This window comes from Schistocerca americana, chromosome 6, assembly GCF_021461395.2.
Source record: "Schistocerca americana isolate TAMUIC-IGC-003095 chromosome 6, iqSchAmer2.1, whole genome shotgun sequence".
Lineage (NCBI taxonomy): Eukaryota > Metazoa > Arthropoda > Insecta > Orthoptera > Acrididae > Schistocerca > Schistocerca americana.
Window position 1 is genome coordinate 579,610,126 of NC_060124.1, and position 26,176 is coordinate 579,636,301.

General features: G+C 44.4%; 1 protein-coding gene across 4 annotated transcripts in view; it reads left to right on the plus strand.

Annotated features, from left to right (window-relative positions):
- LOC124619220 (microtubule-associated tumor suppressor candidate 2 homolog) overlaps positions 1-26,176 on the plus strand; it is a 586,056-nt gene that overhangs the window by 429,438 nt on the left and 130,442 nt on the right. For all 4 annotated transcript variants that reach the window (XM_047145442.1, XM_047145444.1, XM_047145445.1 and 1 more), the window contains one exon: positions 9,040-9,141. In XM_047145442.1, coding sequence (XP_047001398.1) covers positions 9,040-9,141 — 102 coding nt within the window. The remainder of the gene's footprint in view (positions 1-9,039; positions 9,142-26,176) is intronic.

A 26,176-nucleotide genomic window follows, 5' to 3' on the forward strand; every position in this document is an offset into this window, starting at 1 on the left:
TCTGATTAAGAACTTATTGAAATAACGTATTACTGTAACATGTAATTAGTGTTAGGCATTTGACGTCAAGTGCTGCATAAATGGCTCTGAGCACTATGGGACTTAACTTCTGAGGTCATCAGTCCCTTAGAACTTAGAACTACTTAAACCTAACTAACCTAATGACATCACACACCTCCATGCCCGAGGCAGGATTCGAACCTGCGACCGTTGCCGTTGCGCGGTTCCAGCTGTAGCGCCTAGAACCGATCGGCCACTCCGGCCGGCGCTCGATAAATATATTGCACAGATGATTTTTCAGTCAAAGGCATCCACATTGCTTTCAAGCGCTTTCGATGTCATCTAATTGCATTCCATTCAGTTGTCGATTTAATCTTGACCATAGTAGAGAACTTCTGTGGTCCGCGTGCAGTTTATTCGCCGAGTGTCTCCATTTCATTATCGCTACAGTCGCATTACGTTTTTAACTCCAGTCAGTTCTGTGATTCATTTATTAGTTTTCCAATCCGCCTTGGTAATTTCTAGCATGCTTGTTTCTATTGGCCGCCGAAGAGTAGAATGATTTGGGGTTGGAAGTCTATACGCATCGATTATAATGTTTCCAAATTCAACATATCGGAAGCTTAGTTTTGGAAACCCCCATTCCGTTACCGAAAGTGCTCCACTCGGTTCTATGCTCTTCTCTCCTGTCCCAACAATCTTGTCTTAAAGTGGCCTGGACACCTAAGCTCAATTGGTTCCGTTTTTAAGTTCTGAATGTCGCATGTAAGATACTCTGAAAGAAATAGCAATTTACATATCGTCTACTCACAGGAAGGATATAGGGAAGGATCTGCTTTTTCAAGAGAACGCTCAAATTCTGGGACAACAACAGAGAAAATGACGTATTTATATATGTATGCCCTAAGAGGAGTTTAATAATGTGTCAAAGCTTAGTTAAGAAAAAATGCAGTACAAAAGTAAGAGTCCAGGCTACACAGTTGCAATGATTGAGAAAAGAACTGTAGATATTCTTGACTTGAATGACGAAATGGGCGACAGATGTTCACCTCGCGTAGGAGACAGAGGTATGGAAAACCGTTGTGTGGCGAAAGAATAAACGGGATGGAGGAGACCGCATTAGAAGGCCGAAACTGTGGTGAAAATGAGAACGACCCAGTAGTCTTCCATTTACAGCCAATATGAGGCCATGTTTCCATACCTGTAGTTTGCAGCTTCCCATAATTTCCTCGTTTCCCCACGATTGTTAACTTTCCTCTCTTCCGTGTGCCTCCGTACGTGTTATTGACAGGCATTGTTGTATCACGTTAATGAAGAAGCTGGTACTTTCCGTTTAGCTCTCTGGCTCGCGCGAGTTTTCAAAAAAGGTGCGGGGCGTGTAGTGCCTTACGGTAGCCGCAGCAGCTGGAGAAGATGTTTCCGGAGGATCAACGTCCGCGAGCTGATAGCGGGGCGACTGTGCTGGTTTTCCTGGAACAAGCTGCCGGGCGTGTGGCTCGCTCCGGCCGCTGAGGGCACGCGCCACTTGCGGAGTCCGGTTACCTGCCGCTACCGCGTGCTGGGAGCATTCCCTCAGCCGCGAAAGACTGCCACTGCCGGACAGTGCCAGAGGTGGCTGAATTCGGAGGCGTCCGTGGCGCGTTGATGACGAGTCTCTGCATCAGTGATTATTTTCTGCTCCGTAAGCGGATCACCCCAAGGATGACACCCGAAAGGACTGAGATCGCACGAGCGTGCAGGCCGTCGGTCGTAATAGAAATCGTCCTGTGCTTCTAGAACAATAAGAGCTCTATCATGCATAACTCATATGCTTCGTCTTATTTGCACGCCTGGCGCCGTTTTCGATGAAATCGATGCATCTCTAAGAAGTACGTGTATGCCCGTCAGACGGCGTTTCCCTCTGGTGTTTTCCAGTCTCATACCATAGTGCAGTCGTGTCTGCGACACTTTCCTAAAGGCGACACCGGTGTGTTACGACCCCAGGAGCGCGTCTGTGTGGAGACGTACTCTAGAACTGGTGGCTGTAGCGTCCTGTACTTAGTTTCCTTTACGGGTGTCCGCACATTCTATTAACTCTTAACAACAAATTGTAACAAAATGTCTTCCATCCGCCTTCGCAGCCACTGGCGTAAAGCGTTCGTCGCATATTAGATCGCTTCTTAGAATCAACTCAAAATATTTGAACGATGTGATCTGCTCCATAACTTGACCTGTGACCTCGGAATCGGATATTATCGTATTCCATCTCTTTTTTTATGGATATTATAATGCCTATATCCACATACACTGAGTTACCGCTCATTAGACCCCCTTGAAATTTCGTTAGTCTTTCTGCAATTCCTTTCGATCGTCCAACTAAGATAGTTTGCTGCAGACAACGTCGTCAGTGTGCTGTCTTACAGTGCTGCGGATGCAACCTGATGGCTCGTTTAGAAGCCCTGAGACCATAAGCGCTCGATATTACGCTTTCTTGGTGAACATGTGATGGTACTTTTGTTCCTGTAGAACGTACAGTCGTGTAGAACGTTATCGGTTCTATTTGACAAAAGTTCATAATCAGTTTTGTGTCGAAAGCCATTTGGAAAGGCGGCACATACTTTTCATCTAGAAAATGTATATGAAAAAACTTATGCTACACGGACGTGGTTTTTGTGAATCATCTTTGTCTTTAAGAGGACTCGTATTTATTTATTTATTTATTTATTTTACATGAACGTCATAATGTTGGAACTTGAAATTAGAATTCAGACCCTGCAATAGACCGATGTTACAAATATTGTTCCGTAAGTTTGATTAATGACAATGCAGATCTCTTTAAATGTTGAGATAATGTGTGTAACATAGAGAAGGCGTATCCTATCTGGTAGGACTACTGGAGATCATTCTGAGCAAGCCTTGTTAAATGGGACGACCATCGTAAAATCGGTGTTTGGGGAGGCGGATGAATGTATCTTCGATTTTCTAGAAGGGTTCTGAGAAAATTAGCTACATCTGTAAACAAAATTTCGTATAAGATGCCAATGGTGCCAATTCTAGAATATTGCTGCATTTTTTGACTGCTTATCAAGTAGGCACGACACCAGACCTCGAAAGAATTGAGACGCGAGCTAGTATGCCGGTATAACCCGGATGGCAGTGTAACATAAATGCTCGTAGAGCTTAAACGGGAAACAGTGGAAGAAAGGCGACACAATCCTCGCGAAACCTTGTGTAAATACAGATACGTGTATCCGAAGATGACTGTGTGACCATTATGCTACCGCCAACATACTTCTCACGTAGGGGCCACGACAGGAAGATGAGAAATATTACAGGCATACGGGCAGTCATTTTCCCCTCGCTCAGTACGCGAGTTAAATAGGAAAGAGAATCGAGAACATTGGAACGATGTACCCCCCGCCTACAGTCCCTTGCGGAGTATTTAAGGCGATGTAGACACGGGTTGAACATATTGCCTTATTTGTAAAGATGGGTCACGCGGGGTATTCGCTGCTATTCTTCCTCAGTAGGAGAGCAGTATGTCCAACACTGCGATAAGAAACGTTGCTGTATATTAGTGTGACTTAGTACTCTATACTTCCACCTAGTTGTATATGGTGTCGGTAAGATACTGTAAACTTGTAAAATTTAGCTATAGTCCACAAGAAGTTCGGTTCCAATTCCTTGTCCGCTATGCATTCTTTGTGTTTATCGGTCCCGATTCATGGATTTGCCTCTGACAGTCGTATTTCGAAACACAGACAAACAAACAAACAAAACCGCAAGCGCGCGATGCTAAGGACATACATACGTTCCCATACACAGCACTAACCAAACGCTACGGGATTCTTCCGCACAAGACGCTATTGAGCATCACATACACAGTGATTGTAATCGCAGAGAAGATCGCCTAGCCGGCCGCTATGACCGCGCTGCCGCTACGGTCGCAGGTTCGAATACTGTCTCGGGCATGGATGTGTGATATCCTTAGGTTGGTTAGGTTTAAGTAGTTCTAAGGCTAGGGGCACTGATGACCTCAAATGTTAAGTCTACGGGACCCATTTTGAAGATCGCCTAACATTAGAGAAGCTTTACACGACACTGCACGAAGCGTAATTTTTGAAGGCTCTAATTTGAGCGTTGGGACTGGTACACCACAGTCGTTAACAGAATTATTTAAGGTAGTGTTGAGGCGAAGTGTAAAGGCCAGCAAACCTGAAGACAGCGAAAATATTTCTAAATCTAATCAGAAGAGTATGATTATTACCTATACTCAGGTAATTAGTTTAAATGTAATTTTTTTATTTCTAGTTCTTTGCCACGTCAGTTTCATCATCTTATTGATTTTATTTGCTGTTATTTTTCTTCCTGCCATTCTTTTTTCGTTTGAAATCTGCCTGTGTTGCCTATAAGCTGCAACCAAACGCCATCTAGGACTGCTGATCGCTTGGAAACGAGGCTACTAGTGTGAGGATAGTTTCAGGTAACCAGTGACAGCGAGAGTTACAGTTTGCTTCTAGCTCTGAAACTGAATCTTTCCTTTTTTTTCCCCTTGAGTTTGCTCGTAGAGGTTAGCTTTCTGATCGCCGTGAACAAAACGATTATGCTTTCAGGTCTGCCGCAGATTGTTGACCGCCGTTTTCTCGGTTATATTTCACATCACGCGGTTGTGGCTAGGTTAGGACATGAGTTTAAATTCAGGGCTACAAATATCTTACGCAGTTCGGACCTTGATCATTAAAATCAGACGTCGACAGAGCATCTTGCATTTCTGACATTCCTCGCAGCGACCACTTCCAACATTGCTGCGTATGTACATTAACAGCATTTGTGAAACGGCCACTACATTACTTAAGTGCTACAAGATGAGCAAGCTGTTTCTTCCATTGGTGGCGGGCCCAAAGGCGCAGCTGTTGGTGGGGCAGGTATGATAATTGCTGCCCGCCAGGTGCTGGCTGTGCCGTGTGTGTCAGACAGAGGACAGCAGCTGCCGCCAACAGGTGCAGCAGCGGCAGCAACAGGCAGCCGGCGGAACACATCACTGGCTCCCAGAGCTCTGACTGCCTCGAGGTAGCCGTCCGCTAGACGCGCACCGAACTGAGTCTATCACGCGACGATGGGCAACCCGGTTAGCTGTTTGTTATGTTCGCACATAAAGGAAGCCCACAAGATCACTGAAGAGGGTTGCTGCGAACTTGAATTCCACCACGAGATTCATCTTAAAGAGCTTGCAGAATGCAATACCTACGGACTGCGTAAAAGCTACAGTTTTAAAAACATTTTGTTGCTGCAGACAAAAATATATTACCAAAAATTACGACACACTCCAAGCATGCCATTCGTTAAGTACCTCTGTGCGAAATTTAATAATGCAACGCGATCAGGGACCAAACAACTGTTCGATGTTGCCAGTTAAGGTCGAGCCGTACTTGATACAGTCAGTGATTATAAAATAATGTGCTTTGTGTTTGCACAGTATGTCCATCTAAATCGACGTACACACTGCGCAAGCCAGCATATGGTGAATGACGGAGAGTACTTCGTACCACTGCAAGCGAGTACGATCCTCCAGCTAATCTATCTAATCGTGCCTTCAAGGTCCCTAATGCGAAATGTGCGCTGTCAGCAATAGAATTGTACTGTAGTCAGACGCAACGGCCGTTTCTCTTCTTTCTTTACATGAAAGACTACTGAGACAATTTAAACTCCGCAATGCTCCCGTGTTGATCGAACAGCTCTAGCAGTACGACTATGAATTGCTTCCATGTCTACCTTCAATCCGACCTGGTGGGAATCAAACATACCAGCGGTACTAAATAATGGGTCGCACTACTGTTCTACCAGGACACCCCCGATTGTTTAAAGAATCGAAATCCCATGTATAAATGTTTAGTTATTTTATGTGTGGGATATGTTTAATACTAGCCCTGTATTTGTCTTAAATAATGTAAACGAGAAAATTTTTAGAAAAGAGTTCGAAAAAAATATATATATATACAGGGTGATTCAAAAATGCATGTAAATATTTCAAGGGTGTATTTGTGAGGTAAATATAAGACAAAAATGTTCTATACAATTTTTGCCATACTTGGCTTATTACAGAGTTATGAACAAAACAGGATAATACATTCAATACAATGTAAGGTATTTAATTCCCAGAGTTCACAGTTTAATTACAGTGCATTTGGACTAACAACGCAAACTGATAAATAAACGTGACGTAACAAACTGAAACAATTCCTCGCGAACACTGTATTAATTTAGGTCCTGTTGATTGAACTACAGCAATGCACAATAACTAAGGAAAATTGAAGCATTTTGCAGACTGTACTGTACTGTACTGTATTTGCACAAATCTTAATGCAATGCATGTTCAAAATGCTGTCCCTGAACTTGCAGACAGACCCGTGCTCGTCGCATCAATGATCTCTGCACATTACACAGTCCGTTCAACTCTCCACGAATAATTTCACAACCACCTTCAATTCTTTGTTGTAGCACTTCTCTGTTCGGTACTGCAGAAGAATACACCAATGTCTTTAGTCGGCCCCATAAATAAAAGTCTAAAGGGTTCAGGTCAGGTGATCTGGCTGGCCAAGCAATTGGTCCTCCGCGACCTATCCATCGATGTGGATACGCAGAATTGAGGTACGCCCTTACGTTGCGGCTGTAATGGGCGGGAGCACCATCGTGCATAAACCACATGGTGGCTCGTGTTGCAAGAGGGACATCCTGTAACAATCCAGGCAATTCTCCCTCCAAAAATTCGCAGTACGCGTGCCCATTCAGCCTTGGAGGCAGAACATGAGGTCCGAGTAAGTAATTCCCCACAATACCACACCAAATGTTTATGGAGAATTGATGTTGATATCCACGCACAATTCTCGCGCCAGGATTCTCGACAGCCCACTGGTGCATATTATGCGAATTGATTACACCCGCACGAGTAAACATGGCCTCATCTGTGAATAATATCCGCCGAATGAACATTGGATCATTCAAATGACGCTCTTGTAACCACTGGCAGAATTGCTGACGGCGAGGATAGTCTTCAGGTGTCAATTCGTGCACTTTTTGCAGGTGAAATGGATGCAACTGTTGTCTCCGAAGCAGCCGCCATACAGTAGATTGTGGAAGTCGTACAGCTGCACTAATTTGTCTCGTACTGATAGATGGATCTTGGTCTACCAGGTCCAAAACATGTTCCTCGACGTTCACTGCATGCTCAAGTGGTCGACCTGAATGTGGCCCAGGACGAATGCCATACTCCCGCATACGTCTGTCCACAGATACAAACGTCTGATGACTTGGTAACCGTCTTCCTGGAAACAGCTCACTGTACCTTCGTCTTGCTGCAAGTGCATTTCCATCTGCTGCACCATACACAAGGTGCATATCAGCATACTCACTGTTTGAGTACATCATGTGCACGAAACCTTTAGCCTTCCAACGATGAATGAACGACAGGACGTACTTTTCCGTTACCAACAACATCAGCGCCATCTTCCGTACAGTAGGAGTAAACATCACGTGCAAACAAAAACAAACACTATTCATGCAGTTTCGAATCAACTGTTGGGAGATACGTATGTGAATTACGTACCAGAATATGGCATCCTGCTGCTTGCACTGCCGTCGTTTTGATACGGACATGACTTTCGTATTTAACGATAACTCTGGAATTAAACGTTTATGGAAAAACATTTATAGAACATTTTTGTCTTATATTTACCTCACAAATACACCCTTAAAATATTTACATGCATTTTTGAATCACCCTGTATATATATCTCCCTAAGCACTATCATTCTCAAATACTGGATGAATATAGTTACGGGTATTTACGCGCCATCAGTTAACGCAGCTTACACACACACACACACACACACACACACACACCGGCCAAACCGAGCGAGGTGGCGCACTGATTAGCACACTGCACTGTCATTCGGGAGGACGACGGTTCAAACCCGCGTCCGGATACCCTGATTTAGGTTTCCTGTGGTTTTCCTAAATCGCTTCAGGCAAGTTCCGGGGTGGTTCCTTTGAAAGTGCCGGCCGATTAGGTTCCCTATCCTTCCCTAAACCGAGTTTGTTCTTCGTCTCTAATGACGTAGTTGGACGTTAAACACTAATCTCCTCGTCCTTCTCCTCCTCCTCCTCCTCCTCCTCCTCCTCCTCCTCCTCCTCCCCCTCCCCAATTCGACCAATAATTACACGAAATATTGAAAATCAAATTTTTTGCCTGCGTAAGGTATGAGGGAACCTGGAAGCTGTTTCGGGTTACCGGTTCAGTAACGTACGTACTCGTTTCCCTTTATAGGTGAACTTCTTTCTGTAATTATAGCAGTGAAACAAGAGTTGATCATTCAGATTCTGTACAGCCGGCCTTACGTGCTCGATGTATTTCATCTCGCTTTGTCGCTTTACGCGTAGATATTTATTCGACGTGAATGTGTCGAGCCAGCACATCAGCAATACTTGCCCGAACATTATAGGTCTGTTTTTGCTTCGAAATCGATAGCGATTAATAACTAACATCAAATGTAGCTTTGTGAAGTGGATATCATAATAAATAAAATAAATACCTCATTATTCTCCCAGACAATTGTATCAGATGGTTTCTACTAAAATTATGGCTCTCTATTCAGGAGTCAAAATAGTACAGTTATAAACATTTCTTTCTTTGTAGACTAGGTGATCTCTCTCTCTCTCTCTCTCTCTCTCTCTCTATATATATATATATATATATATATATATATATATATATGTATGAGACCAACCTTATTCCCTTGTAATATCTTGCTCAAATTCATTTTTTTTTTAAATCCTCTGCAATTAAACTCTTGGTATTCTAATCATTCCAACTCCATGTCACCCACTAACCCTTCCCTTTCCCCTCTTCTCCTTCATCACAGTCCCAGTGTACTTTTCCGCAGATAGTCGATCTGTCCTACGTGTACTATATCTCTTCCTTCGTGTACGCCTCACACGTCGCGTTTTGACGCAGTGAGAGCGTTCAGAACAGCCATCTGACGCCCGCCTTGTTTGTTTGTGCAGAGAAGAACGGGGTGCCGGACATGAAGACGCCCGTGGCGCGCAAGCCGGCGTCCCGGCGCTCGGCGCCGGTCACCACCCCCGCCAAGCCGCAGCCTCTCAGGGGTGAGTACCGCCACCAGCTCTGCCGACGCTGCTGTAACATACTTCTTCTGTTTCCTTGGTAGCCCGCGCTATTGTTCCGCAGAATAACAACGTGCAACACAAGCACACTGGCACACTTGCATTCGATTTGGAAAATATTCTTCAAGATGGTTAAGAGTTCAGAGTCATCTGAACGTCAAAGTGGAACAGTAGCAGTTCCTTGCGCTTTAGCATGTTGTGATGAAAGTGAGAGGAAAGATGTGAAATGTGATACTGCGCGCCGTATTGGAGTCGGCGAAAGAACTGGAAGAACTCTCACGACTCGGTAGCATCAGTCATGTTATGGCCGCTTTTGAAGAGTCATGATTTGATGCAATGTCTATATGTTCTTTCATTAAAGCTACCAGTTTCGTCAGACCGAGGATAGCCAGGACATAAACCGTATAATTGTCGTTCCTTTATGCCTGAAAGTATGTCGTCGGGTAAGTTGAGCTTTCAATAAAGTGACCCACAGCTACTGTGCCTAATCGTGATTTTTCAAAAAATATTTAAAATCCTTAACATATAGCCTCCTTAAAATAATTACAGATATGTGTTACGTAATGGGCGAACAATATACACATTCACATTCAAATTTTCTGACTTCTCTGGTCTTGGAATCAGTTTCCGGTTTTGTGTTCGCTTCTGAAATAATGTATCTAGATATATAGATCACTACTTTCCATATAACGACATCCATCAGTTAGTGTTGTTTGTGCCTGTTCTTTAGTTTCATTGCTATGAACCTTGTTTTATTGCTGTGCCTTTATTGCAGTCCCAGAGTAAATGCGAACGTGTATCGTCGCAGTCATATAGTTTGCACGCGACTTCCATCTTTTTCACTTGAAAGAGAGTTTGTTACTTGCCTCAGCACTGACAGACCTCCCCCATTAGACGTTAACTTGAGTGTGGAGCGTTGTTACTGACTCTGCAAAGTGTGCTGTCAGGCAGCGACCCGCAGCGAAAACCAAACTTGTTGAAAATCCGTAGTCCGCTCTACGACTGCGAGGCATTAATCGTCGCACACATCCTTTTAGTCTTCCTTGCCAATGGAAACCGATATACTGCAGTATCAGTTCATTTCATGGTCTGAACGTCTGACTTTGAGTTGAGCGGCACATGATACACTGTGGAACATATATTTAGGAATATTAGTAACGTTCGTGGCATAAAACAATATTTTCACTGTGCGAAGGATCATAATCAATATGTTTTGATAAATTAGAACTTCCTTTCCATTGGTGACGCAATTATTTCCCAACGACAGCCCATGTCCAGACAGTTATTCGAAGTCCAAATCCTTTAAAAGACGCGTATAGTCAAACGTAGCCGGTATCGACATTAACAAGTAATTATTTTTTGAAATAATGACAAGAGGCGACGGAGGATAATCGACTACTGTTGCTTCAGTTTCGACTCGGTGACGTGGGGTTGACGGCTTGCTCGCAGACACGGGGTGCCTGCGAGCAGTGTGTCCACACTGCGGTCACCTTCGGTTCGCCTCGGTTGGTTTGTTTGTCTCGTTGCCGTGAGAGACGACTCGGACGATCGACCTGCCCGCCTGTTGACCTAGGGCTAGCTGAGAGTTCCGCGTCAATACACACTCGAGACAGGAAATTTACTGCACCTGCAACGTAATCCTCCAGCGAAAACTGTCGGGTTACACCAACACCGAAAGAGTTAGGTATTAATTGCGCTCCACATAGCTACAGTATGTTTCGATGTTTCGTAAGGATTTGTGTGTGTGTGTGTGTGTGTGTGTGTGTGTGTGTGTGTGTGTGTGTGTGTGTGTGTACACGAAGCTGAATTGGCAACTAGATATCTGGAACTGTGTTTTAACGACTGACGCAGAGCCATCTGCATCGCATGCTACGAGCTGTTGCCTGGGCTGCGTTCGCTATCGGGACTGCAGGCAGACACGTCAAAGTTGTCATCATGAGGGACGCGACAGCTGATGTTGACGAAGATCGGGGACGGGCCTTCGGCATCACAGCGGGGAATTTCGCGTTGTGACACATCCCTATGCTCGAACAAGGCATTAAATTGTGCCGGATGTGGCGAATATGCTATGAAATGTTTACCAATACTGTGCGACGTTACTTTGAGCTTCATAGGTTGAACCGAGCAGATGACGTATAGGAACACAGCTTGCAAAGATGGAGTGGCGTTAGTTGCGATTTTTGTATTACATAAGGCGAACATGAAAATACGCTGTTTCAAGGCACCGACATGACACACACACACACACACACACACACACACACACACACACACACACACACACAACGCGTAGTTATGGGTATTTTTTGTCATAACGTCGGGAAACGGCACGTCAGCGGTAAAAATTGCTACCATGTCTGTAAGTACAAAGACATACGAATACGATGGGAAGACAAACCTCTCACTTTACCTTGAAGTCTAAATAGACTGAAGAATTCAGGGTAGCTCGTATTTCCTACGAACAATTAAGCAGTGTTGCCTATTTCATCCATCATCATCAGATATTAATAGGACGCGAAGTCGTATTTACGAATTCTCAAACTTATACGAGTACGTATACTCAACCGGAACAGCAAAACCAACACCTGTGGTTGAAAAGTAAACAAAACTAGATAAAAAACATGAGATTTCATGCATTCAGTAATCACTAATAAAAATGTTACTTATTAAAAATTAAAAGTTGCTACTGGTAAGAATGGAATTAGCGACTCGGCAGTTAATCAGATACAAGCGGCTCTATTAAAATATTTGAAATGTTTCATATTTAGCCTCGCTGGATAATTTTCGAAGTCGAGTTTTTTTTCCTCGAGTGTTACTGAGAAATGCTTTAGGAAAGTGATCTGAGCACTGACTTTGAAATCGTACAAGTATGGAGGAAATCGAAGGACCGCACGGTAGAGTACCCACCCCCGTCCGTGAGAACTGCCATTGATACGTCCGCCCAGCCGTCCAGTTTAGGTTTCCCAAATACGAGGCCTGTTTGGAAAAATCTCCGATCGGTCGCCGAATTAAAACTACAGTGAAAATGCAGTGAAACTTGGCGCGGATGTGTTGGGCAGTCTCTCTAGCACGCTTGTCTATCGCCCCACGTCGCACTTTTCAGTTCCGAGCGCACAGTGAGCACGTAAAGATGCCTAGAACAATAGTGCTCCCACCAAGTGTGAAGTTCTGCTGAGAGCCTTCTCCTGATTCGTCACTCACTTCCGTCTTTATCACAATCCTCGAATGCATCCTGCAGGTGGAACGACGATAGTCCTGCGGCTTCCCCGATGGTAAGTGTTCGATGACCCACCGTACAGCCCAGACTGGGCTCCCTCTGATTTTCATCTCTCTGTTCACATCAGCAGCTGACCATGAAAACAGCATTTTGCCACAGGCAACGAAGTGCAGACCAGCGTAGGGAATTTGCAGAAGTCGCAGGCGGCTGCCTTCTGTGACGGCATTGGAAAGTTTGTACGACGCTACGGCAAATGTTTCGGTGTAGACAAGTAGCTGCAAGGCGTAGCTAAATGTTGCGAATAAAACATTTCTTATTTTCGCTGTGGTTTCCATTTCGCGACCCGTCGGAGGTCGGAAAAAAGCGCTCCTATCTGTAAGACAAGAAGACGCGAAGGTTCGTTTGAGGAGGACACGGGAGGTTTCTTTCCCTGTCCTCGCCCCGAAAGTGACCGTGTGGTTCGCCTCTAGTGAGTTGGTAGTCGAAAGGACGGCAAACTCGTAGTCATTCTTTCGTCCCCTGTCAAAAGATCAGTGTGTGCTTATTCGTCGCTGTGTCAGTATTCGGATGGAGTACGGTAACGGTGTCCTTGTAATGCTGGTAGCCGGACGGGACAGTGTCGGAAGCGGCGTGTGTACTGTGTGTGGTGCAGCCGCAGAGGAGAGGTGTGGAGTCAGGTGCCGGCAGCCAGCGAGCGCGGTCGGCAGACGCAGCGGCCGTAACGGTGCCCCAGCCATAGCCCGGAGCCTCTGGCCTCGATTCCCGGCGTGGGCGGACACCGCCTTCCCACGGGCGACGCTGCGGGACTCTCGGTGTGCCCTACTACTGCGGCCCGTTCCCAGGGCACACTGCTCCCTCTCTCCTCTGGTTTTGCTACGTCTTCAGACAGCTACTGCCGCCTTCTCTTTTGATAACGATCATTCTTTAAAGTATTCATTCGTGAGCCATTGGTTGCTGGTATTAATGAGAGCGAATAAAATTCGCCTCTGACGCACTGTTTCTTCTTAATTCTTAAATTAACCCTACATCTTCAGGAACTGGACAAATAGCACAGCTGGTAAACAGTGAAACAGTGGCAGTTCAATATACAGAACTTCACCGTGAAGATGAAAAAAGAAAATATGAGAAACTGTGAAAGGAAATGGGCACTATAAAAATATACCACCTCAGGAAAACCACACCATACGGTAAAAAGCCGTAAAATAAAAGCCCACTGATGATACTGCAACTGCAGTGAAATATGTTTGGGATAAAAAAACAAAATTGTGTTTTGCTAAAGGGGGACACCATCCAAAAACATATGTAAATACCACCACATTAAATTTTGTTTTGGACAGCCCATGTATCAGTTCAGATATGTCATTTTTGATAGGCGCACGCGCCTTTCATGTATTGGGTTTTCGTTCAGTTTTCTCGAGGACATGTTAGGTATCGAATGCTTACATTTGTCAACGAGATTCACTTCCATCAGTGCCGTAACTAGCCTCGATAAAAGCCATACACAGGGTGTCCCTTCTAAGAGTTGTCAGGCGCATTTTCTCTGATGCTTTCGCAAAGTGTAACAGGAGCCAGCCCGAACACATACTGCACGTCACGTCTTTCATGCGACTCCCAGCGTCGACGGAAAGCGTCGGTTTGTTTCACGTTCCAAAGAAAAGATGTTTAATTCGGAATTTTACGTGCCCATTCCACAAAGCGGTTCGAAATTACTGTAGTGAGATACTTGTTTTATCGATATGTATTAACAGTAGCAGTAAGACACGAGTAATAACCCGCCAAGCAGCGAAGCTCCTCAGTTGCTGCAGGAAGACGAGGTTATTCTTCGTGTTTTGAGTGTCCCTGTTAATACATATCGATAAAGCGAATATCGCACTCTATTAATTTGAAACCTCTCTGTCGAATGATAACGTAAAACTCCGATTCAGAAACGATTAGTTTGTAGCAGGAAACAAATCGACACTTTCCGTCGAGGCACCGCATGAGAGAAGTAATGAGCAGAATTTGAGTTGACTACGGCCTCACAGTGCAAGAACGAAACGGCAAATATTTGCTAAAACTATAGAGGAAATGCTCCTGAAGAGCTATAGCAGAGACACCCGGTATAAGCTCACATTCGCTGGATTTGTTTTACCCATGTTTACGGTTGCTGTGTTTCAGTACTCAAATCACTTGATAACGTCAAAGTCGACATTATCATTGTGGGATGATCAATGTATATATGCAGTCACGTGGTACATGTGGTCATTCAAAAACGACTCCTTTAAGCTGCACACAAATGTATTCTTTATCTATTAATGGTCGGGCACTAGCCATCATCATGTAACTTGCTGTGGCATTAGTTGCATCCAAGCAGGCAATACGTACACTGTTCAGCAACATGAATTTAGTTTTGTCACAAGCTACTTGTAACATAACCATGTGGAATTGGCTGTTACTGTGTGTTCACATGATCACTTTTCTAAGTTGTTATGCAGCATTATTAGATAGTAGGGTGGCGCTAATGAATGCCGTTGGAAGCTTTTCGAATGTGGGCTACTTTCAGCACATTGTCCAAAGAATAAGTATTTCTGCGACGCTTACAATTCAATATTAGTCAAAAAAGGAGTTAATGAAACTATGATGCGACAAACGTCCAAAAATTTCATTCACAATGTTGCGTGGCAGGCGCAATACTTTTCCACCCTTGTAACTGTAGGCTGGTAACGCATCTTATGCCATGTAGGTATACGTTTGTAAGATTTTTGAAAACGGGCGATTAATATTTCGTCGTCGGTAGAGATACAGCCGTGTGTAACTTTTAATAAAGCACATTCTGGAAGACGCGAATTTTATTCACTGTAAGATTTTCAGTTATCACCTCCAGAAGATAAATATATGTAATTTCCATTTTGTTAGCGCACGCATATGTATGCAGTTTCTGTACGCATTGAAATCGTCTCGCCACAACACCGTATCATGCCGATGGGGTGAGACAAGGGGAAACGCTGCGACCTGCTCATAAGGTGCAGATGGGCAGCGGCGTTGTGCTTCGACTAGCCTAGCGGCGTGCTGCGCTTACGTGGCGGGCGTATTTCAGTGCTTGTTAGGGCTGCAGGCGTGCACCGACCAGCCAACAAACAAATACGATTACGTAACTTTATTTTTCCGACACGATTCCCAGAACTTCATGACTACCGTAGGTCTCACTGTGACGATGTTCTGATTCAAACGTCGACTGATATATTAATATGCTACGGAATTACTCGACGTCCACTGCCCGACAAAAGTGAACCACCAATTTATTGGTATGATGTTGCACCTTCTCCCCCCCCCCTCCCCCCCTCCCCCCCCCTTTGTGGCCAGGATGCATGCAGTGATCCGGTTGGTAAGGTTATCATAAAGCCGTTATATAGACTATCCTCCTCTGAGGCAAGCTGATCCGCAGCTGTCGCAACTGGTCCTTGATTTCGTGGGCAATGCATCTGGAACGGAACTGACGTCAGAGTTTGTCCCACCCATCTCCTATCGGGGACTTCCCATCCATCTTCTATTGGGGAGAGATCTAAAGTTCTTGCTGCCCGAGGGATTACCTTATCATCACCCAGACAGTTCATAGACACACGTGCCGTGTGCGGAGAACCGTTGTCCTGTTGGAAAATGGCACCACGATACTGTTTCGTGAGAGATAACACGTCAGGACCCAAGATGGTCGTGACATGCCTCTGTGCCGTCAGAGCTACCCCGATCACTACCACCCGTGAACCGAAGTGACACCAGTGGCTCCCCGTACCATAGCGCCTGGAGTAACACCGCTGTGCGCCGCCCCCCCCCCCCCCCCCCCCACAAAAAAAATGTAGGAAGAATGGGACCTGTCGAGCTCGCCGCCATAATCGCCAGCGGTTGTCATCCGGGGTAGTGCAGAACCGCGATTCACCGCTGAACACAGTGCGACGCCTTTCGTCAGCAGTCCACGGCACCGTTCCAGACGCAGCCGTTTGGGTTGTGGCGTTATCAGCAGGGCACGCGTGGGACGGTATTCACGCACTCCGGCTGCTGTTGGGCGAGGTGCAGCCTAGAGGTTGAGGCTACGCAGGTAGAAAGTAAGCGGTCACGCGGAGTGGCCAGTGGCAGCGGCTGTACGCCGGTCCCCGCAGTGCGTGTGGCGGCGTGTTGCGTGCGGAGCAGGACGCAGTGCGTGCCAGATCCGAGGCCGCGGTCGCAGCCGTGCGGGAATGCCGCCGCCTTATGTGGAACAGGGGCGCCCGCGCCGCTTCCGCGCTCGGTGGCAGTGTGTGCACCGACTGCTTGCAGTCCGGCCATTCTCACCGGTTAACTTCCTAACCTGGGATGCGGCAAAAGAAAAAGAACTTGAAGGTTCTTAACCGTACGTCACTTCATACGTCACAACAGCCGCCTACGAGTAGTAGTCTTGTGGACTTCCAGAGCACGGTGTCACACACGAAGGATTGCAGGAATTGACCGAACGGGTCTGGTCTTGACTAATGTTACATGAATGACATGTTGTAGTGTTGATCATCGCATCGACAACGAAGAAATTGAATAAGACCTCTGGGTCAGTTTCGCAGGTATGGGGTAGAGGACGAGGGAAACTGCTTACTTTAGGAAGCGTAAAGGCATTCGCTGTTAGGGATTTACGATACCACAGAAAATGGAACACCATGGCCGGAAAAGAAATGGAAAGTGTCTCCTCAGTACACTCGTGGTTCATTGAGGTTACTCTCACAAGTGGTAGCGGTTTGATCATGATTGTGATTGCTTTGTGGGGGCGCTCAACTGAGCGGTAATTAGCGTCCGTACAAAGTCCCAATTTTTACGCAGTCCAAGTTTTACACAGTCCAATCTATTCACTGTCGCGAATGATGATTATATGATAACACGCACCCAGTCCCCGGGCAGAGAAAGTAGCGGTTTGATCAATGTGCTCCCAGATGACGGCAACGAAGGCCTCTGGCATGAGTTTACAGATATTCAAATCGTTCGGGAATCGTCTTACCCATTATCGCTTGAGCGCTAAATTCGTGGGGCTTTGTTGGAGCTAGGCGCAAGATCCGCACGTCGTATTTAGTATTCCGCACTCGAGCACTTGTTTTAAATTGAATGCTATATTTCGGACCCTGTGTGTCCGTCTTCGTTGGTGCTAACATTTCCTCGTCGTTTACATACCGGATCATCTGAACCAAGTGATACAGTTCTCATCAATCCACCACTTTCTATATTCAAATATCCGTACTGAGCATACGATCAAGTGCATTACACAAAAAGCTCTTGAATTCTCGTACATATTTTGCACGCAGTAACATCTGGTTTGGCATTTGGTCAAAAGTATTGACATGAAAGAAAAGCGGGACTTAAAAACAGTTGTAGCCTTAGTATCGTTATACATAGTAAGTGAAACAGATATGAGTGTATGAGTTAGGTTTCATCTCCTCTTGCTTTTCTTGGAGAGATAGTCCTTTCATTGATAGTCACATGCACACTTATTCTGCCATAAACTTTTTTTAAGTAAGCTGCTTCACCTAATTGTAGCCTGTCGAAGCAGGAAATTAGATAGTCATTTCACACGCATTTTTGCACATAAAACGAAATTACAATTAATTATTTAATTGAAACTTGTACAGAAAAATGATTCTCGAATCGTGTTCCTCAGGTCGCTTGATACACTTGATGATGTTAGGCTTAACTTCTATTTTCATAAATTTATAGTAGATGTTTTTCTTACACTACCCGCTTAAATCAGTATCTTACTAACCCGAGCCATAGGAATAAAGCCCCTTCATTCTTTGTGACGAACTCCCTTTTTGTTATAAATCTCCGAATTATCCGGTAACTTATCCCTTGGGCAAAAGTAACAGTATAAAAGGTGTTTATTATCTGTTGAATCACGTAGCCTTTGTGACACTTGAGCAGGTACGTCACCAACCACATCTATGCAAAGAATTTGTCTCAAATGAAGCCAGGAGTTTAACGCTGAGACACGGTGTTACTAAGTGTCGTACGACAGCACCTGACAGTCTTCCCGTGAGACAGTTAGGTACGTTGATAACGGTGATAACAGCCGTGTTGGAATTACTGTTCACATTCAGTGCTGGCATTTTTGTTTTATTCTGAAGTACAGAACTGTCATTGTTGTTTTATTCTGAAGTACAGAACTGTCATTGTTGTTTTATTCTGAAGTACAGGACTCTCATTGTTGTTTTATTCTGAAGTACAGGACTCTCCCGTATTTATTCAGTTCGAAGGCCGCAGCTTGTAGTGTTTGGAAAGACATTGCAGAAAGTAGCTTACAGGAACCTTATGACTGGTACAGGCTACGTAAAGCGATTGAAGGCATACCTCCAAATACCCCACACAGCCACACTGCTCAAGTTGACAACGCTCCACACCGCACGGTTCGAAGAAATGAAGCTCCCATCCTTGCTCTCCCCAAAGAAAATAATTTCTCGTTGTAGTTATTTATTTCTCGTTCAGCTACGGGCAAAGCGTGATACACTTACAAACATCAACATAAAAATTTAAATTAACATTAACAATGATTTACAATAAAATTTTCAGGGTTTCCAGCCACAAAAGTGCTTGGTCACTTATCACATGTATGTCCATCAGATTTCCTCCCTTAAGTCCGTGTACGTCGCACTCAACTATATGCTGCATGGTTTGACTCTCTCCGCACTCACAATTGGGGTCCTGGGAGAAACCCCACTTTTTCAACAAATATCCGCACCGACCAACACCTGTCCGCAGACGATTTAGAGTTACCCACACTCTACGTTGGAGTTGGAAGCCTGGAACTCGTTGAGATGGGTCCTCAATAAGGAAACTGTTATTCACTTTGCTTTCCTGCCATTGCTGTTTCCACAGGTTATCGATATCAATCTGTTGTTTGAGTTCTTTCCAGAAGGGATTTCTTGACATCAATCTGTCAGGGGGAGGAGGTAGGTCCCTGAACTTTTCTTTGTACCTCTGGATTGCTCTTTCACGTCTAATCGAGGGTGGTTCGATATTGGCAAGGACGGGCAGCCAAGGTTTCGGGGTGGGTCTTACTGTTCCTGTTATGGGCCTCATTGTCTCGTTAAGTTGCACATCAATATATCTGACATGCCTACTGCGGGCCCAGACGGGTGCGCAATATTCCGCTACACTATACAGAAGTGCCAGTGCTGATGTGCGTAGAGTTTCAGTGGAACATCCCCAGGTTGTTCCTGCCAGTTTCATTATGATGTTGTTTCTTGTTTTCATTTTTTGGGCGACTTCGTACAGGTGGCTCTTATATGTGAGAGTGCGATCTAGCTTAACACCCAGATATTTTGGCGTTCTATCGTTTTTCAACAATTTACCTTTTATTTGCACTTTTAGCTCACGATTTGCATCTTTGTTACACAAGTGCATTATTGATGCCACGGATTTAGTCGGATTTACTTTGAGGTGCCAGTTGTCATAATATTGTTGTAGTCGTTCCAGATCCCTGTTTAAAATTTCTTCCAGTTCTTCGAAAGTGTTGGCGTGAGCCGCGATAGCGATGTCATCTGCATACATAAAAGAACGAGATTCCAGGTTTGGGATGTCCGCTATGTATAAATTGAAAAGGCATGGAGCCAGCACAGACCCTTGGGGGAGACCATTTTGTAGTGTCCTGTAGCTGCTTGTTTTCCCATTCAGAGATACCTTGAACCTCCTGTTTATCAACATATTTCTGACTAGATCTATGATCTTCTTGCATTTCACGACTTTTGACAGTTTATACAGTATCCCTTTTGTCCATACGGTGTCGTATGCTGAGGTGAGATCTAATAATACCATGCCCGTCTTCTTTTTGTTTTGGTAACCTCTTTCAATGAAAGTGGTTAGGGCGAGAACTTGGTCGCAACAATCTCTTCCTTTTCGAAAACCGCCTTGCTCTGGGGGAAGAGCAGCTTCTATTTTACTTTCTATTCTGCCTAGGATGACTCGTTCAAACAGCTTGTAAGTGGTGCACAATAAAGATATCGGTCTATAATCTTTAGCATTCTCTCCTATTTTCCCTGGTTTCTGGATGGCTATGACTTGTGCGTTTTTCCATTGCTTTGGTAACCGGCTGGTATCTATGATATTAGAGAAAAGAGAAGACAGCCATGCTCTTCCCTTTGGCCCGAGGTTCTTCAAGAATTCTGGAAGAAGGCCGTCACAGCTAGCTGCTTTACCAGGTGACATTTTCTTTAGTGCTATATTTATCTCTTCTTGTGTTACCCAGTTCGCTAAACCTGCTTCCCCCTCGCTTGCATCTAGCTCTTCGTTCATCAGTTGGTGCAGTTCTTTTTTCTTCGAGGCGGAGGCATGGATTCTGGATGTTTGTAGTATAGAAGAGCATATCTTGTTAGGGGTCATTTTATTATTGATGTTCCGTCCCTTGAATTGTGCTCCGCCAAGTTTCCTCAGTAGACTCCAGCTCTTCTGTGAGGAGTGCGTAAAGTCCATTTGTTCCATCCGCTTTTGCCATCTCTGTTTGCGTTCCTCGTCCATAGCTCTTATGAGCTGTTCTCCTAGTTCTGGATTCTCTGTTTTGTTATATTCATCGAGTAGTTGTTCGCACTCCTTTGTCCAGCATGGGATGTATTCTTTCCGCGCTCCTCTAGGTATTGAGTTACGTGCCGCTTTAATAATTAACTTCGTAAATCTGTCGTAATTTTCTGGAATTGGGGGAATTCTGTTTACATTATTTTCAATGGTATCTTTAAACTTAACCCAGTTAGCCTTCCTGAGGTTCCAGCGGGCTATAGGGGGGGCTCTTTATTACTGGTATTTGGATCCCAAGGTCTATAATAACTGGTCTGTGTTGGCTCCGAGGAATACGGCTCAGTACAGTTCTCTTGGACGGAAGTGCTATTCCAGTTTCTCCAGATGAGACAAAACAAAGATCGGGCGTTGATGTTGTGCCCCACGCTCCTGAACAGAAGGTGAGGGTATCTTTTGCATCGTATATTAATGTATAATTATTTATATCTGCTCAGTCTGCCAGCATGAGTCCTTCTTTGTCGCAAGACTGGTAGCCCCATCTGGGGTGGTGGGAGTTAAAATCGCCAATTATGACTGCAGGGTGTTGTGGGTTAGGTAAAACAGGTTGTTCCCATTTTTCTGAAGGTGGCTTGTACAAGTTATACACAGTCATATCGTTTAGTTTGATTCCCACGGCAAATTCGTGGTGCATAGTTTCCTCAATATTATCAACCAGTTCTTTCTTGATCAGTGTTGCAATACCGTGTTTATTATGGGCTTTATAGCCCACAATTTCATAGCCTGGTATAAGAAGTCTCGAGATATTTTCTTCTGATAGATGTGTTTCCTGCAAGGTCAGCACATCAATTTTTTCTTCTGTTAGTAGATTTGTGAGGATGTCTCCTTTTGTCCTCGTGTATCCTTCTATGTTAACTTGGCATATACGTATTCGTCCACGTTGTAGTTGAAAACAGTGCAGCAGTGATAAGAAGAGATGAACTGCATGAAATTCTAAAGGCATCATAAGCACGTGTACACTGTGGACTGTACTTTTCAGCAAGAACTCGACCAAGAAGAGCCACATGGCGTTGTGTTTAGCACATTGGACTCACCTAAAATCCAGATGTGTTTCTTCCGTGGCTTCCCTTAAGTGCTTGAAGTAAATGTAGGAACCTGTCTTTTTCAAAAGCATTCTGGTGATTTCCTTACCCATCCTTCCAGCTATCAGAGACTGCCTCTCCCTCTCTCTCTCTCTCTCTCTCTCTCTCTCTCTCTCTCTCTCTCTCTCTCTCTCTCTCTATAAACTCAGAAAAGTCAACAACCTTCTGTTGAATATTGGATTGTTCGTATCGTGTTACTTTAAGGAAGCCGGAATTTGAAAAGATTGTTAAAAGAGTTGGACTTGAAAGTATCAATGAGGAAACATTCCAGGACACCGATGTTGTTTCATCCAGAGAACCGGAACATCGATACGGCAACAATCTACCGATGCAGCTGACGGAATCACGGTTTACAGACTTAGACAATTCTAGTTTCCGTGATGCATTCAATAACAAGCATTAATGATTGTTTAAAGATCAGTCTGATTTCTTACAGGAATGAGATGTCTACACTAATCTTTGTGAACCTCCAGTAAATTTAGAAACTGTTTACTGTAGTACACTCTAAGGTACCGACCTAACACCAGTCGCAAATTGCGTAGCTTTTTGCAATTTTTTCGGCTCAGGTCGACATCATGTGTGTTTCAGACAACGGATAATTATTTTAAGAGTCTGGATCGTAAAATTATTAAAGCATTTGCAAAATTTCTCATGTTTTTGCCATCTTAACCATTAGAATCGATATGAATACAGTACATGCGGTGCACCACGTCAAGAATATTACCTGTTTCACCACTAACAACTACTCTACTAATCTTGACGTGATATACCCTTTATTTGTTGCATTCACTGAGTTTGCAAGAGATTGTGGTAGCCGGAATTCTTAAAATGGCACACGATGCTTCAACTAATTTGCGATTTCGTGTGAATATATATATATGCGCGATACCTCAAGTTTTCTCCTACTTCTCCAAGAGAAAGGCTCGCACACTCATTTTGTAAGTTACTCGTTTTTAGAAAAGCTACAGTGTCCTCGATAATCGTTTTATTTTTCCATCATTACTGTTCCATTTAGTATAGCTTCGGGAGGTGGCAGCGAAAATTTCTGAAGGCTGTGTCCAGTTATTGTTGATTCTATAATAAGCCGTGAGAGCTAGTGAAATAATTGGCGCCCCAATAATCACAGACAGTAGTTGGGGAGAAGAAACAATGTTTGTGTAAAAGTGACCTGCAAACCCCATACTATCGCGATCTGCGGACGCAGATCAGTCAGAAAAACTGTTGAAGTGCGCAATGAGCGATCGAACAACTTGGCAGCTTAACTAATATCTGCGTGTTCTGGAGAGGGGATTCACTTGTTGGGCGAAGATTAGTAGCAGTCAGTTGCGGTATTGTTCGCCGAAATAATAATTAATGTAAGCGGCAAGTTTCCCGTTCCAATTGTTCACGTTTTTGGCACACACAATTCAGACTCGGGTAGCTGTTGCATGACGCCTGCACGGCCGCGTCGTCGCTAAGGTGCTGACGGGCGTGCTTTGCGGGCTAGTCCGTCACACACTCACAGGCGTGACTCAAACGATGCAACGTGTTTTTTCAAACGTACTACGTGTCATCGATGGACAGCGCGCACGCACGCGCGAGCGTTTTTTGTTTGTGTGTGTGTGTGTGTGTGTGTGTGTGTGTGTGTGTGTGTGTGTGTTTTCAGAGCAAAACAGCGACAGAGCGAAGTGACGCAGTGGTAACACAAAGGACTTTATGTAGAAAGACGGCAGTTCAAATCCCAGTCTAGATATCGACGTTCAGGTTTTCCACGATTCCCTAAACCATTTCGGAAAAGACACAACTGGTTTTCTTCTTCAATCCGAGCTTCTGGTGCTTCTCTAATGACCGTTTCGTCTGCGAGACGGTACACAGTAATCGTCCGTCTTCTTACAGTGACTGATTTGCAGCAGATTGCTTACGTACACTCGAGAAGATTAACGCGTCGTAAGTCTTCTTTCTGGTTGAGAAATTCGGTTACTAACTGTAGTAATCCATCATATTTGGAGAAAGTCTCAGAGAGGGAAAAACAATTTTGTAAACGCGGGAAATTATCAGATCTTCCCAAGTTGGGCTTGTCATGCGGCTGACCGCAGCACAGCGCCCTAGGCGGATAGAGTAGGATACCGAACATTAACCGCCGGCTGGCGCCAGCGGGTAGTCATTTGGGGGCGATTATTTTCTCTTTCACCGCGGCGAAAGGAAAGTGGTTTCCGCAGCCCAACATTTCCCTGATAGCCGGTGAAACCTGTTCTGTTTTCTTCCGTAGCCTCACGCGATTACCAAGCGTTATGCATACGTGTGCGCGTAATGGATGTGCGAGGGAAACGTAACTGGATCGCTACAGCGTCGCTAATGCGAGCTACTCCCTTGACACTCGCTCCATTTGTGCTGCATTCGTCGACCCTTGTTTGGCGGCTCCTGTGGAGGAATCCTAAAATTTCATGCTGCCGCTCCGGGTACGGCAAGCGAAGTTCTCAGTTCACGTTGTGCAGGTAGCTTTTTCGACAGGTGTCACTTATGATTGTGTCAGTTAAGTACAAAGTATCTGGAAAGGAAGATGGCACGTGTTACAATAATACGTTGTACGGGAGTTAGTTCGAAAGCGGAGCTACTTTCTCTGAAACATGGGGAAAAATATAATCAGAAGTTACTGTGTGCAGTTTTCATGCTGCTTTTCGGTGATACAGATACACAGCGGATATTAATACTAATCTTCCAATATACTAGAGAGGTCATTAATGTAAGATATCGAAAATGGATGACCATAGTGCGTCTGCGATGTCAGGCTGGGACGTGACCTACTGAGAAAATGTTGCAGACGTTATGGTCAGGTTCGTGTGAATTTCCCTATACAGAGTGCGCTTGTGGAAGAAAAGTGCGTATATTTCCTCTCTCTCTCTCTCTCTCTCTCTCTCTATTTTGCGGTGTGTTGATTCGTATTACATCTGAAGGCAAGAATAAAAGATTACTATTGCAAGATAGGCTTGAAGTGTCGTTCGATTTGATAGTGGGAGGTTGAGAACATTGTTGGACTTGCGATGTAGCTGAAGACTCTCAAAAGCTAAAAGCCTCATTAAAAAACAGTTTTTATTTTTGTGGAGCAGCCGAAAGTGTAAATGTCCATTTTACAAAATAAAGAAAAACACAAGAATCAAATGTTACTGTTTACGACAGGTTTCGGAATGAAATAATTCCATTTTCTGGCATACATCGTAACGATGGAAACAATATGTTAAAAGTATGGATAAGCAGTCATTCAAAACTGAAAATGTGACGGCAAACTCAGGACTTGGCATTACTCACATAAAACGTGAAAGAACTAAGATTGTCTTGCGCCCTCTGTAGTCTGAATAAAAGTTCAGTGTACCACTTTATAAAATAGGAAACTAAGAAGTTAAAAAACGAAAAAAATCATTAGGGAACGACTACCCGCAGAATCACGGAACACGTAACAAAATGTAGATCGGACCGTGTAAGACTCTTACATAGGATCCCGCCAGCAACCACCATCTCGCTCGTCTCACCATACTAAAAGGAAAACTGTAAACAGCTGACGCGAGAGGCCGGTGGGAGCACGCACCACACGTGACGCAAACACAGTGTCTACACGCAGCTATGGTAGGTGGAAGGTTTAAAACCGCGAGCGGCAAAACCAAACATGAGTGTGGATACTCTCAACATCAGAGAGGAAGAAGACCTGTACGTCTAGATGTAAAACAGAAACCGCCACATTAACCAGTTTTATAGAAACAAAATGTTACCAGTTAAAATTATAGTTGTAAGAGGAAATGCTCCAAACACGCACAAAACTTTGAAAAGACCTAACTTATACGGTGACCTGAAATATGCCATAATTAGCTAAAATGTTTCTGTTGTATGAATCTGTATGTTCGTTAAGTTTCACTGGGGTGAAAGGGGAGACTTCTTAGAGTTTCTATCCCTTCAAGTAGATTAAGTACGGATCCTTACCTACAATGTGCAAAAAATTGTCGTTAAGTTGTTGCAGCTCAAGCTGATCATCAATCAGATGCGTGGTCAAAGCTGACGTGGAATTAGCGTAGCCTTTATTTTCTTCAAATCTATTATGAAAGTATGGTCCCGTTGGACCAACCTCTCTATTACACATCTGTCCTGCATTATAGTCAGTACGATATACACCAGAATTGGAAAGCGAACCCTTATATATTTC